The sequence below is a fragment of the Labrus mixtus genome, chromosome 21 (genome assembly GCF_963584025.1).
Source record: "Labrus mixtus chromosome 21, fLabMix1.1, whole genome shotgun sequence".
Taxonomy (NCBI): domain Eukaryota; kingdom Metazoa; phylum Chordata; class Actinopteri; order Labriformes; family Labridae; genus Labrus; species Labrus mixtus.
Window position 1 is genome coordinate 12,073,371 of NC_083632.1, and position 14,606 is coordinate 12,087,976.

Consider the following 14,606-nt stretch of genomic DNA (forward strand, 5'->3'; position numbering starts at 1 on the left):
AAATAGCTATTTGCCGCCAAGCAGAGCATTACTGCCGCCAATTGACGAATATATGGATAACAGAGGGTTCAGTTTTTGGTTTAAATATATCTTAAATGTAATGGTCTAATTTTGTGAGCACCCCGTATGTCCAGTGTTACCCAGACATGCATAATTCATCACTTGTTTTATCTTTGACACACAGAAAATACTGATAGGCTACACTATTCTCTCATATTGTGATTTATTTTAACAAGCTACTTAACCACACGATGCAAATGTTTATTATCGACCCCCCCCCATCACCACCACCAATTTCTTGTACCAGAGCAACATCATGTCGCTGCAGAGGAATTGTATTTGTCACCAGAGGGTTCATCAGGGTTCTAACAGTGCAACATGTATTTCCTACAAGCTTCAAAACATCATAACTGAATTTACTGAAATGCTTTCAAAGCGTTATTTTGTACATTTTTATTTTTTCTTAATCATATAGGCCTACTATTACTGATTTACTGTCTTTTATAGCTCACAGTTATTTCTTAATCACAGATCTACTCATACTGATTAACCGTCTTATAGCAGAGTTATTTGTTAATAAGGTCTTCTCTTACAAGTTTTTCTGAGGCATGTTTCAAGATATTCTGTGCTAACCGTAATGGTTCTTTACTACTGATTGGCTAAATATATAAGATTTTAAGAATAAAAGAGTTGAGTCAGACTTATTTCATAATCAAAACTACAGTTAACTGTGGAAAAAATACACATACCAGAAGATGTGAGATTTAAATGGTTTTAATAATTTACAACAAAGACAAAAATAAATTCATCAATTAGTAAAACAGGTGGTTGCCTGTTTTCTTTTTTATGTTCAAGTCACATATGTGAATGTGAATAAGTGAATGATCCCTTTCCCCTTCACACTGGAAATGAACTGACTGAACGAGTGCAGCACACAGTGTGTGATTCAACCTTCATTCAGCGGCATGGGCTTGTTTTGTGTTTGGCAAAAAGTGCAATGGCATCTCACGCTGACGGCAATGTCAGAGAGGCGAATGGACTGGGTGACTTAGAAATCAGGCCTGTCCTTCTTCAATTTGGAGTAGTCCATGTTGACCGTGAAAAGCTGAAAATACACACACAGTAACAAATGTACACAATCAGTACAAGGGAGGCAGTTTGAACTTTGAGGCAAGATAACAGAATTGATATGGCTTATCCCACACAGAAATATGGTTTCACTTTATATTTAACTCAACAGCCATTTAAAGAAAATTACAGTTGACAATCGAATGCATCAGAACAGTAGAAGTTATTTGTGCAAAATGTTGATAAATGCTCGTACTTTGTACTGATGGTCAGGCTGCATGTTGTTCCAGGGCTCAGGGTTGTTCTTACGATCCCATCTAAGGAAAGAAAATAAGAAAAAATATTTGATATTGTGGTTTTTAAAAAAAATACCTTATACGTAACCACACTCTGAGGTTTGAAAGACATTTTAAAAAAAGGTACTGGTGTATTGAGGCCAACAAAGGGATTAAAGTTTTTAAAAAAAGTTGGACCCCCCCTATGAATCATACTTGATTCAGATTTAACTTACGAGACATCAGGGTTTTTCAGAGCTAGCCGAGCCAGATACACCATGCTCATGGTTGCCCCGCCACCAATGAAAACGAAGAGGGGAATGAGCTAGAGAAAGAAAAAAGATAAACACATTATAATGTACCAATGTTCAAATATTTTTTTTTAAATCAAGACCTATAAACAACAATGAAAATCATCTGTTGTTTGCATTAGTTGAGATTTACATTTGTTATTCATTCTGAGATCCCAAGGTATTCTTCATGTGATCCATCGTCTCAGTAGTTTACCTTTTTTTTTTTTTAAGTACTCAAATAATCCAGCGATTCACAGGGAAACAGGATAATTATTATATGATATATTATTGGTATTGACTCCTTGTTGGCGATGTACCCTTACATTTCATTCCTGCAGCAAAATTGTGAATATGAAGTGCCAGTGTGTTCAGTGTATGCACATGCCTAAAGGCTAAAAAAAAACCTCATTAAAAGACAAATACGTTAAATGAGAGCTTGCATTATTTAGTATGAGACAAAAACATTTGTACCCAGTAATCTAATAAAGGACTCAACCGTATCATAGCACTCTCACCCATTCGTCCTTGATAAACACTCGTGCAATCCTTGAGCCCTGAGTCATGCCAGTCAATACAGTGTGCTGTGTACGTGCTTTACAGCCCTACATACATGGCTGTGGACATAAGGGCAGGCTATACTGTACCTGCTATTTATTCCCCTCACATGACCGAGATTTCGGGCCTCAAACAAGCTAATTTTATTTGCTCATCGAGAGCAGGTGGCTTCATTATAAAATGCTGCATAAGGAAGAAAAAAATAAAAGCTTAAAGGGGGGCCAATAAGAAAATAAAAGCTCTATGGGAGGAACGGATGAAAACATATCTAAACGTGCATAGAAAAGGTAAAAAGGGGAATGAGTAGGATAACAAATGTGGGCTTTTTAATGTATTTTTTATTTGGTGATATATGTAGGCTATATCGTTGTATCCAAAATCTATGTCGAGGCATGTGATGCTATTTTAAATAGCCGATAACAGGCCAGAATAATGAAATAATGAAAAACCTTTACTTTTCCTGTGAAGCTGATAAGTAATATTAAATTAAAAAAGCAGCGATGATAATTCATCACATCACAAGGGTGTGATTTTGGAGAATATGCGCGCGCCTGCCCCACGCGCGTCCTGCTAGCGCTTTCAATGTCACCGGGTCGTTCAAATGTTATAACAAAATACATTAGACATGACTTACAGCTGGGTGGCTCTTTAACTGTTTGACGACCGTCCCCAACATGGCAAACAATCCTCTCGCTGACGGAGTCCGTTAGCAGAAAATCTGCGGGTGGAGAATTGCACGCGTCTTCTTCCAGACGAGCTCGTGCGGGTTACCTACGGAGCTGAACGTACAGTGAAGTGTTCACCACCTCCTCTGCTGCCAGCCAATCCCACAATGCAACGGCAACAGCTGTACATTTGTACCCTGTTAATGTAACCGAGTGTATACCATGTGGGGTAGAGCAACTGAAGGTCTTAAAGAAAAGTCTTCACTTATCATTTTCGTAACTCAAACATCTCAAGAATGAGATTAAAAACGTTTTTAGTCCACTGTAGAAGGAGCCATTACACAATCATATATTCTTGCATTGATAAACACAGTGTGTAGGCACTACATAGTCTGACTGAAATGACTGTGCCACACTACAAGGGAAGATAAACTTACAAAATGTCATCATTTGTCACATCTGCACAGGGAGAATAACTTTGAAGACTAGTTACTCACACACTGGCTGGTAAATACATATTAGAAAAAAAAAGATACCTAACTAATACCAACTGAAACTTTGACGCCTTCGTGGAGGTAGTTGGAATGCAGAACAGAGCAAAAGGAGTTATAACTTAAGACTACTTTAATAAACCACAAACACATCATTTTATCAGTCATATTTATGTGGACAGAACGCAGAACCTGAGAGAAACAGCACATCCCCAGCATTCACACTGATACAGAAAACATCGAATTTGAGGCTTATTTTGAATACAATGTTTCATTTCATCAGTATTTTCACCAGGATACTAAACTAGGAGAAGTAAGTCAAAATAAAAATCAGACTATTTAACTGTTCATCCACATGCACACACACACACAAACAAAACTCCTGTCAGCCACACTTAACATATGGAAGAAACCTTCTCCTGGAAGTGCATAAAAATCCACCAATACAGTATCTCATGTAACACCTGCCTCAATTATACCGACAGAACAAAACCACAAGTAACATTTTCTTTTTTTTTTTTAGCTTATGTTGCAGGTAATTGAAAAAGATGTAGAAAATACACATTACTACTCTTAACGTACAAAAAGTGGATATAAAAATAAGAAATGCGACTCAAACGTAGCAGTTCAATTTGTGCAAACATGTCTACCAGAAATAAAACTATCTGAACGTCAAAACTTTGTCAGCTCGGCAGAAGAAGAGGAACATCTTCGGGGAAACAATCTACACCACTAAAACTGGTTAGGTAGTCGACTAGGTCGTGAAACCTCAAAACTATACACATAGCATCAAGCACACATCAGGGCAGGACAGGTCGTGTCCATTAACACATGCACAAGTTCTTTTTTTAAACAAGTAAACAAGATGACCAACATATAAACAGCTGTGTAACTTTTTAAAGTAGGAATGCATGAGCTGACGCCTTTAGGTATCGATGCTACCCAAGTCCAACACCTTTAAATTCCCTTAAGTCTACAAAAATAATTCATTGCGTCATGTTTTTTTTTTTTTCTAATCAGGTAAATTAAAAGTACCCAACTGATTTGTCGTGCTTTGTACACCAGAGGGAGGTGCGAGGTCAGATTAGGTAAAAAGAACTGAAGGTGAATCGCAGAGAATATATATCAATACTTAAAATCCACTTATCCAAGATGCAGCTTTTCTTACTCTGCCCAAAATATTTATACTCTGGGTAGAGTAAGCGAAACAAAGGATCAAGAAATAAGTGTCTGCCACGGCTTCTTTGGGCAGAAAATGTGCAGTGATTGATAAAGACTTAAAGATGCGAGAAGATCTGCACTGGTGTTTGGCCTAAAATACATCTTTGGATTATGAAATGAGAACCAAAAAATGTCAATATGCCCAGAAATCCTAAACAAGTAGCTCTTAAAGCACATAGTTATCAATTTTTCTTTCAATATTTTTTTTTTTTCATTTTAAGATTTTAGACCTATATAGAAAAGGAATTTTCCTTCCTTAATATAAAGCAATTTTGACCAACTTGTACCAGACCAATGAGATTATTTGCATTATCATTTTACACAAAGAAAAAGATCAGAATGCAAGCCCCTCCCCCAAGCCTTCTCCCACCACAGCAGCAGTGAGCGCTGTTGAAGGAGGATCAGGAGGAGCGACCCGGTCGCCGGAGGATGTTGCCTGGCAGGAGCTGGTTCCCTGGCTCGAGCAGCTGCCCGCTGGAGAGACGGCAAGGCTGCGGAACAGCAGGTCCATGGAGGGGAGCAGGGGCTTCAGGAGGCTGACGGGGCAGAAGGCAGAGCCTCCATGGGGGGTGAAGTTTACCTTGTTCGGGTCAGGGCAGGAGGAGATTAGGGTGGGCTTCAGTTGGTGTGAGTGGCTACAGAATAAACAGAGAATGGCTGTTAGACACTGATAACGAAACAATTACAAATCAAGAATGAGGTTTGGTTACATCAACACACAGGATGAGATTTAGTCAATCCAGACTCAAAGACTTCACAGGCTATGGACTCTCAAAGGTTCTCATTCACGACAACAAGTTGCCAAGTTAGTATGACTGTTACAGAAGTTTACACCCTGATTTGTTTTCACAGTAAAATACACAGGTTGAAACAACACAGGAGGAGAGAGGTGACCAGGGGCCTGTTTCTGAAAGAAGGTTCAACACACCTTCAGTCTAACCCTGAGCTCTGAGTTGATTTACTCTCAGATGGAAAACTCTGAGTTTTCGGTTCCAGATCAGCAGATTTAAATTTGTTAAGTCAACTCTGAGTAGGTCCACTCGGTGTTCAGCGTGTGCACCACGAAGATAAAAAGCCACCATGAATGGAGCCCCGATTCTACGATTCACCATGGCAACAGGTGACAAAAAAGAGATCCTCCTACTTTAACCATCTCGAAATAAAGTCTATCTTTATACGACATACGGAGAATATGAACAGGTTTTAAGCAGCAAAAAGAGTAACACTAAGCACTTCAAAAGTGGTGTAAGAGAAAACAGCTGCTCACATCAGCGCGTAATGAAGTCTATTAATTTAATATTTAATCAGAATTATTATAGGCCTATTGCAGGTCAAATCTGGTGGAATTGTAGGCCCATTAAACCTACAATTTATTTTCATTAAGAACGGCGACTTTAAAACAGCTCAAAATGAAATAAGAACATAATAGGCTCATATAGATTTATAGTTAACTTCATTCAGTCTATTTGAATGTGCATTAACTTTATCCCCAACATAAAGCTGTATTCATAGGCTAGGCTTAATATCCTCTCAGCTATATCCTGTTTAGTTTATTAATTAAGCCTAATTAAATGATCATCTCCTGACGTTAATGTAGGCTCTAATTCCCGGCGGAGTAATGCAGCCCCTTCATACCGAGGATCGACTAAAAGACGTTCGATAAAATAGTTCGTTTTATACACTGTAGTATTGCCTACCTAACATATATTAAAACAACCTGGATTTTTATTCAGACAAACACTGAACCTTCACTAACACGCGCGTGATACGGACTGAATGAAAGAATGAGGAAATGAAACAGCGTTTCTGGCTCTGAAAGAGGGAGGAGACCGAGAGAAACTCGGGGTTCACTGAAGAAAACCTGCTCCCGCCCAGGTTAGGTTCACAGACTCAGAGGTAAAGTTACCTCACCCTCTGAAATGGGCTGGAGTTACCTTCTTTCAGAAACGGGCCCCTGGCATGAATAACACAAAGTACTGACAATAACAACTAATCAGCCAATTTCTTAAACTATCCTAAAACTTGATTGAGATTCGAAATTTGGTTCTCAAAGATGTTTGATTTCTTGACTAAACTTATGCAAGCACTCTCATAATAGAAATGAGAAAATAGAAGTTTAACTCAAGAGGGGATATTTTGTCATTGCAAGAGTAATTAGTTAAACTGCCAACAGAGGGCAGCAACACACAGACTCAGTATGGATTCATACACTAAAGTGGCAAAATGTATGAGAAACATCAGTGTAGGGGTAATAAAAACATCTGGATATCAATAGAGTATTTGAGTTAACATTTTAAATATTTGCCATTAAGTGTTTGAGACCCGATTAAAAGGATTCTGATAGCTTATAAGGGGTACCCCTGTCCCGTTTTTATAATGTTTTCTATCATTGTAACTTGAGGCACACATGTGAAACAAGTCTGGAAATTCAGTTCAGATGCGTAACATTCAGACCTCGTCTCCTCCCAGACTCGGACTTTCTCGCAGCCTTCTGGAGGCTCTCTCTGGAAGCAGCAGCTCTTGTTTGGCCCCGGGGAGGACGACATCAGCAGAGGCAGGGAGCGGTCTGCTTCATTCTGGGACGAGAACGGAGACAGCAGACACATCTCTGCGCTGTCTGTCAAACCTGAAAAGAGCAGGGGACAAAACAGTTTGTTAGAAATGAGAGATTAACAAAGCATTAAATAAGAGTTGAGGAATGACTGTTTTGTTTACTATAAATGAAAACATTATCAGTGTTTATCTAAACTCTTGCAGAATATTAATAACGTTTAGTATTAATCAAACTGGAGTTTCTTAGTATCGATTCTGAGTTGAATTATAATAACTACGGTACTTAATATGTAAAGCACAAACAAAGGGGTTCACAAAGTGCTTTGACATCCATGCAGAAGTTTACCTAAGAACTTTAACACAAAAAGGCCCAAACAACAACAAGACCGGAACAAAAACAGAAGCCACACAAAACCCAACCAACATAATTAACCCAAACATCATAAGAAGCTAAGCGACACAAGACACCAACTAAATAAATAAAAACAGTAAGAGGAGATCAAAACAGTTAAAGGAAAGTAGAAGGTAAAATGAGATTAAAGAAATAAAAGATATAATTGAAAGAGATGTCACTAGTATCAGATTCTCCAGTTATGATTGTTTTAAGATAAAAGTGAGTAGCCAATGACAGCGTACAGGTGAGTTTTTGAAATGGATACATTTCAGCAATTGGACACGATTCAAACTGACAAGTATTGCAAAATATAGCCATAGTGAGAAATGCCAAGCAGATAAAGCTTGTTCTGAAACGAGGGTGAACCATAAGCTGGTTTTTAACCTGTGGACGCAAAGTTGGCATGCTCTCGGTTGTACAGGTAGGTGCCATACAATGGTTGTTAGCTTGTGCTAGCGTGGGGTAGCTTGTGGTGTAGGTACAAGCAGTAAAAGTACACACTACGTCCTGCAGTAGGTGTGCACTTCTGGGGGCGATGAGCTCAGGAGGAGGGGCCCAGTTTGAACATTTCTACTGACTCCAAGTTACTGGACTTGGATGTAACACTTAAAAAGCAGAAGAAAAAGGACAAATGAAGCCGTGGACTTCAGTTTCATATCTAAATGTTAATAATACACACAATAAGAATGCACACTTCAGGTGTTTTTTCTTTAGGCTTTTCTTATCTAGGCTGTTAAAATTAAATTAAAATATATCTGCAGTCAGTGTTCCACCGCATTACTACTACATAGTATTTATGGCAGTCAACACTGTGTGTTATTGAATGCACAGCTTTGCTGTAATTACTTCTCATATACCGTCCAATATATAAATTGTGACCTGTTGTAAACAAAAAGTGTGCACAGAAAGAGATTGAGGGAAATTACATTGATATTTTAATCCTGTATGCGATGTCCTTTAAGAAAATAAACAGGACTAACGGTACTTTTCTGGCATTATTGGTCTCAATAGTGTAAGGCTGGTGAATAAAAACAACTTCAGAACTACTATGCTGTTTTGGACTACAAGTGCTAACCATTGTAGCATCATGATGATGAGCTTGGGTATATCTGGGCTTATTTCAGAACGCTACCTGTGAGATTTTGTACATGCAAGCAGAGAGCGGTTTTCTGATTTTAGGCTTGAGGGCGCCAAAAGGTGTTAATGTCACAGAGCTGTTCACTTTCTCTTTTGTTTTCAGGTCACTTTTTAATCCAAATAATAGCACAACATTCAACTAAACAGGATCTTCAAGATAAGTTCTAGGAGGCATGATTCTCTTCGGTCTTTAAAAACAGTAGGAATGTAAAAAGGGATTTGTGGAGAGAAGTCAAATTTGGATCATGATATCATACCAAGTGACTGACCTCGGTGCTGCTCCGGAGGTGCATCCTCAGAGATTGTAGGGGAAGTGGAGATGTAGATGAGAGGAGAACCGGGTGAGGAGGATGAGGACGAGGAGGACAGGGGTGTGTTTGCAGGATCACTCTGAGATCCACTGCTGCAGCTCTGTGGAGGTACCGGAGCCCGATGACCATCTGGAACTTCAAGAAGCTGGGGAAAAGAAAACTACCATAGTTAAACTACCTTCATATTATATCTCTGTACTTCTCAAAGTGAGGAGGGGTTAACTTAAGTTACCCTGGGCTGAGGATGAGGAGGCTGGCAAATGAACATGCCCTCCAGCTCCTGGTTGAGGCCCTCCACACTGCAGCGCAGTCGAGGGACAAGTGTGGACAGGGGAGAGAGGGGGATGGGAATTGGTTGGGTCTGAGAACATAAAACAAATAGAATGGATTCATTGCTGTGGAAAAGCAAACAGATCTGACAGTGCCATGTGCAATGTATGTCGTCTGTGGTTTGCATAGTTATGTGCTCGTCATGTGGGTTATTGTTTTATTTAACTGTTAATTATAATACTGTGGAGGGGAGAATCATGTGTATACAGTTACTCTCATCAGTTTCTTTTTTTCCTTTTTATTGTGAAATACTCTTGTATTGTAAATAGCTAAATTCTTTCAATGACGAGTAAGGAGTTTATTATTTTAAGTACTGAATCGAACGATGACTCACTCTTGGTCGAAGCACAGTCTGCTTAAGTTAAGTCCTGGTTTCACAAAAACCTGACGTAAAGAATGTGCTTTCCTCATTTAAATCTCATCAATACCCGCAGGTCTAAATCAGCTCATGTTTGATCACCCTGTCACCACATTCTGGTCTGAAAACACCTTAGCCCAGCTGAGGGTGTCTCTCACACACACACACTCACACACACACACAAAGACTGTGCAGACCAGCTGTGATGAAAAGCAGAACGACATTTTGCTCCAAAAAGCAGAAGCTGATGTGATGTAGTGGTCTTCCTGTTGCTTCAGTGCTTTAGTTCACTAACTTCCTGCATGGTTTGGTTCACTCTGAGGACTGTCATCAGACACACCACACTCCTGATGTGCTGTAAACTCTGCTTTTAAAGTCGGCAAACACACGCACAAACATGTTTGTTTGGAGTAATCAGAGCAGTGAGTTTGTGTGTTAGGGTGATGCTAGGGTACCTGAGTGGTTCCTAGGCTGCAGCTCCCCTGAGGATAGCCACGCTGGCGGTCTTTGTCATGCCCCCCTGAGACTGCAGGTTTGCTGCTGCGCTGCTGCAGCTGTTGTTTGAGTTTAGAAATCTGCGACAAACAGAGGTTATTGTGAGTCAATCAGCTTGCACGTACATACAAACACATAGAGGAAGTCATTTAAACATACAAATGTCAAACACTTAACCACCCTTCAGAGGCATGTTGCAAGCATTTTTAAGCAGTGATTAATATATTCTGTGACACTTCAAACACAAAGTATGATGAGGAGTTAAGCTATGGGGAAAACTGCCAGAGATGAGGTCATTCTATCTCCTGTTGCTCAGTGCTGTCACAATTATTGAGTCAGGCCTTTACTTTACAGCAAGTAGATATATTTAAAAAACACCTACTTTAGCAACCCGATTTGTTACAAACATGTTGGGGTCAACTCACCTCTCGCAGATGCTCAGCACTGCCCCATGACGCTGATCGTTTGTGGCTGCTGCTGCTGCTGCCTCTCCTGCTCTGGGAATCATCCGACCATGAGTTCGGGGTCTGGGAAAGAAGCGAGTAACCATTAGGTATTTTGTTTAAACAATATCACATCAAGCTAATGAATATATGTGTGTGTAATGCCATAAACCCTGACCATGCCTTGTGACTATACAAAAATGTAACACTAGAAATGTTTCAGTCACAAATTACATCAGGACTTCACACATACTTTGCCAAAAGTTGCACACTTAAACAATGTTTATCACGCTCAAAAGGCTGAGGTGCAGCCACATCACATCATCCACACCCACAGATTCTCTCTTCACACTTGTAGAAGAGTGAAACAGCAGGAGAAACTGAAAAACAAAGCGGGTGGGAGGTGGGGGGGAGGATGTGGGCAAACAGCGAGCATTGGCGAGTGCCTGCACACAGAGCAGAGAGGATAGGTGCAGCCAAAACGGCCTCATCAGCTGACTTCAGGGACTGTTCTCATGGCTGTGGTTCTCACTGTGTAACATGTGTGCAAGCAGCAGACACTCCCTCCGTCTCCTACCAATTTCTCTCTATCTTTAAGAAAACTGCTAACTAATCTCTCTTAACATGACCTACCCCATCTGTCCCCTCAGAACACGTCTGCGAACATTCTTAATTTGGAAAAAGAAAACGTGTTAAAGCCATGCATTCTGTTCAGTTCTGTCTGCATTGTTGTGTTCACACTCAGATGCTGACCTGGGTGGATTTGTCCTTGTGACAAATGCTGCTCTGACCCTCGGGTTCTTTGGGCCAGTGTCCCTGCAGGTACGGGCCAATAATGGCGTCAAGAGACACTGTCCGCCTCATGCCAGAGCTCAGCTGCTGCAGTTTGGCCTTTTCAGCTGTCAGACACAAAAAAACTTTTAATTTGAGATGCAGCGAAAAATATCAATAATCCTGCTATCTTTAAACAGTTTGCAGCGATGATTTGAGTGAGGTAAGGAATGTTTAATCTGGGCATTTTGCAGCTTTTTGCTCAGATTTGACATAATTAATTGCTATTTCATATTGGAAACAACAAATAGTATTTTAACAATATACAGCAGAATGTTAAATTGGATTTAAAGATGAAATGTAGCTACACTTAGAATTTACACTCAAGGCTTCTTATTAAGAGTAAAAACTATATTAAGAGTTTGAATGATGTGTTGACTTATCTTGAAATGACAGAATTCAGTGCTAATGCTCGTCATAACTACCTAAAATTATCATAATTTAATGTTAATTTTTATAGATAGTCTCCAAAGAATAAAGATTAAATTGTTTTATTTCTCCTATGTTAAGCAAAATTGATATTTGTGCTGATAATTTGCAATATCAAGTCATGACGATATATGCTAATTTAATAGTTTAATGGATTAATACATAGAAAAAACTGTTCTTGCCAGATTAATCAATAATAGAAATGAGCATTAGTAGCAGATGTTAGGTTGTACTATTCCTTCCTTGGAAAACTTGTAAGGTCTTATTTAAGTAATTGACATTAATAGATTTTAAAAACTTCTCTCATCATGGCATCATATTTTAAGTGCATACACATATATAGAGTTTGACAGGTGTTGGGCTGTACCTGACTTTCCATCTCTGCGGTTTACTCGAGGCTTGCTGGACAGCTGATATGGAACAGTAGCTTTAAGGGGCTGTGGACCCAAAGCCGCTCCCCGGATCTGTGTCACTCCACCTCGGGCAGACATCTCTCCAGACTTGGGAGTACACGGCAGCAATGGATGTCCTGCCTGGTGGAGATCTGGGGGCGCTGTGTGGCTAGTGACCAGCTGTAACCCTTCCTCCACTGGTGATGATGACTATTCAAACCCCGTTAAAACAAATTCGGTCTTGAATCATTCAGACAAGAATTTCGAAGTTAATTCAACTTTCAGCAACCTTTAGCTCGACGGAAGAGACGTTGCTAAAACCTCGAGGTCGTTTCTTCAACGGCAATCATACTTTTTTTTTGTCTGGCTTGTGTGCGAGTTAGCAGCCTAGCAGGCAAAGTTTCTTTGTGAGGATGTTGAGATATTTCACCCCGTTGTCGAACAAGGAAGCAGCTCCAGCTTCAAAAAGTCACTTCAACGCCAACTCTTGCTTCTTCTAAGGAAACTTTGAGGTGTATTTCATTGAATTCTTTCGGACTGGAGCGTCTTTTGAAGCCCCAGAAAGTTTGGAGGTGGTCAGGGTGATTTTCCACCTCCGCGTTCTAGTTTTAAGGCAACCTCCAAACACTTACTCCACCACGCACGCTGGTGTGGATTTAATTATGTAGGGGGCGGGCCTGACTCTGGATCTCACTTTTGATTGGTCGGAGGCAGCATCGACTTTTATCTTATAGGACCATCCGCCGTCAATCCGTCAAACGTTGGACAATGAAGTTTGTTGTCACCGCCCCGAATTCATATCTCGTATCAACTGATTTTTCGCCATACAAGTCGAGTTAAAATAGCAAATTTATGCCTCAAAATTATGCTATAACCATCCTCCGTAAATATATATATAAATATATGAACAACTTTATAAAACTCAATTAATGGTTGATGTTAACGCTGGTAATTAGTTAATGTGTACCAACAGGAGGACTGTGAGCTCCTTAGTTTATTACATTTGTTTAATACAATCTGAGCTTCAAGTCCCCAGTCATTAAAAAAAAAGGGAACAGTGGCATTGTACAGTGATGCAATATAAGAAATGATTCATTTTAACAGTCTGGACTGCATTACCTCATTGTACCAATAATGTGATATGACAAATATAAATGCAGAATTAATGTTCACTGTGATTAATCACACAATGCAAGTTCCAACAGTCATCTAAAAATTAAATGTAATACTGTTGCACAAAAATTGAAAGGAACCTACTGGATATAACAGCATAAAAAAATATGATTATCTTTGTTAACACAGTAGAGTGGTTGCATGATGTGGAGTATTTGGGATCTGGAGTCAATAGGTTTAAAAACACACAACCACTAGTACAGTTTTCTTCATCCTCACATTATTATATACACATTCATTGGTAGGTAAATTATTTTTTCAGACTTTTATAAAGCTATTAGAACAGCTCAGCTGGGTGTGTGTGCACCATCTGGGTGGACTGCGCGGTGTGCATAGTGGAAGATAAATGTCCTTACTCAGACTAAAAGGGAGTGCCAATGGTGGTACAAGAAAAGAGGTAGAGATAACGTGGCATGCACTTTAAATAGCAGATTTTGAGACCAGTACAAGACTGCCAGTCTAACCTCAGTCCAACCAAACAGACCCTAAATGGGCTCTTTCTAAGACCTGGCAGACATTAAGATAACATACACGTGTGTCAGGAGCACCAAAATGGGAGTGAATGAGCTTTATCACAGACGGGTGAGCTGCTGAACCATGTGTCCAGCAGCCTGCTCATCTATCGGGTGCAACTCCACCCAACAATCGGTGTCACTTTGACAAAGCAGCCAAAGACAAAGCCAGACAACTAAACACAACTTTTCTCGACCCCTCAGTATCCATTCATTTTACAGCCAAGCATTTAATTGGACAGTATGTCGCTCTGGAATGTGTCTCCTCCATAATGCATTTCCAACGTTTACCAAAGGACCTCCAGCTTCTGTTTGTTTAGCTCTTTGTATTTGTCTGTGTTAATGAATGAGTGATGCTAACCTATGACCTCATATGAGCTATTACAAACCTATTTGTAGAGACGATGTCATGTTCACAAAGTTAACTACAAAGTGAAGACATGAAAAAAAGTGACCTATGGCACATGTTGGAAAGAGTGTGTTTAGTTTTTAGACCTAAAGTAAATAAAATAGCTGTGATGGCAAGTTGTCAAGCATTTAGAACAAATTCAACATGTTGTACACTGCTATGCTAGTAGGTATGTGTTTTCCACCTGAGGTAGTCCAAGTGTGTTAGCATACACTAATCTTTACACACTTACAGCTGAATATTATTATGCTGTTCCTATAAAATGGTGATT

The 14,606-nt window shown here is 39.7% G+C and overlaps 2 protein-coding genes across 2 annotated transcripts; both read right to left on the reverse strand.

The window, feature by feature from the left end:
* Window positions 1–758: 758 nt before the first annotated feature.
* Window positions 759–3,015, reverse strand: ndufa4b (NDUFA4 mitochondrial complex associated b). Its single transcript, XM_061027539.1, has 4 exons — window positions 2,826–3,015; window positions 1,580–1,668; window positions 1,325–1,385; window positions 759–1,105 (listed from the first exon to the last, which is right to left on the reverse strand). Exons 1-4 carry the CDS (start codon window positions 2,865–2,867, stop codon window positions 1,049–1,051), a joined length of 249 nt encoding a protein of 82 aa, XP_060883522.1. The 5' UTR covers window positions 2,868–3,015; the 3' UTR covers window positions 759–1,048.
* A 447-nt stretch (window positions 3,016–3,462) lies between these two features.
* On the reverse strand, window positions 3,463–12,879 carry LOC132954970 (protein FAM117A-like). The gene is made up of 8 exons (XM_061027538.1): window positions 12,217–12,879; window positions 11,343–11,488; window positions 10,572–10,673; window positions 10,107–10,226; window positions 9,196–9,324; window positions 8,922–9,108; window positions 7,023–7,194; window positions 3,463–5,203 (listed from the first exon to the last, which is right to left on the reverse strand). The coding sequence occupies exons 1-8, from the start codon at window positions 12,338–12,340 to the stop codon at window positions 4,903–4,905; spliced, it is 1,281 nt and encodes a 426-aa protein (XP_060883521.1). The 5' UTR covers window positions 12,341–12,879; the 3' UTR covers window positions 3,463–4,902.
* Window positions 12,880–14,606: the final 1,727 nt, after the last annotated feature.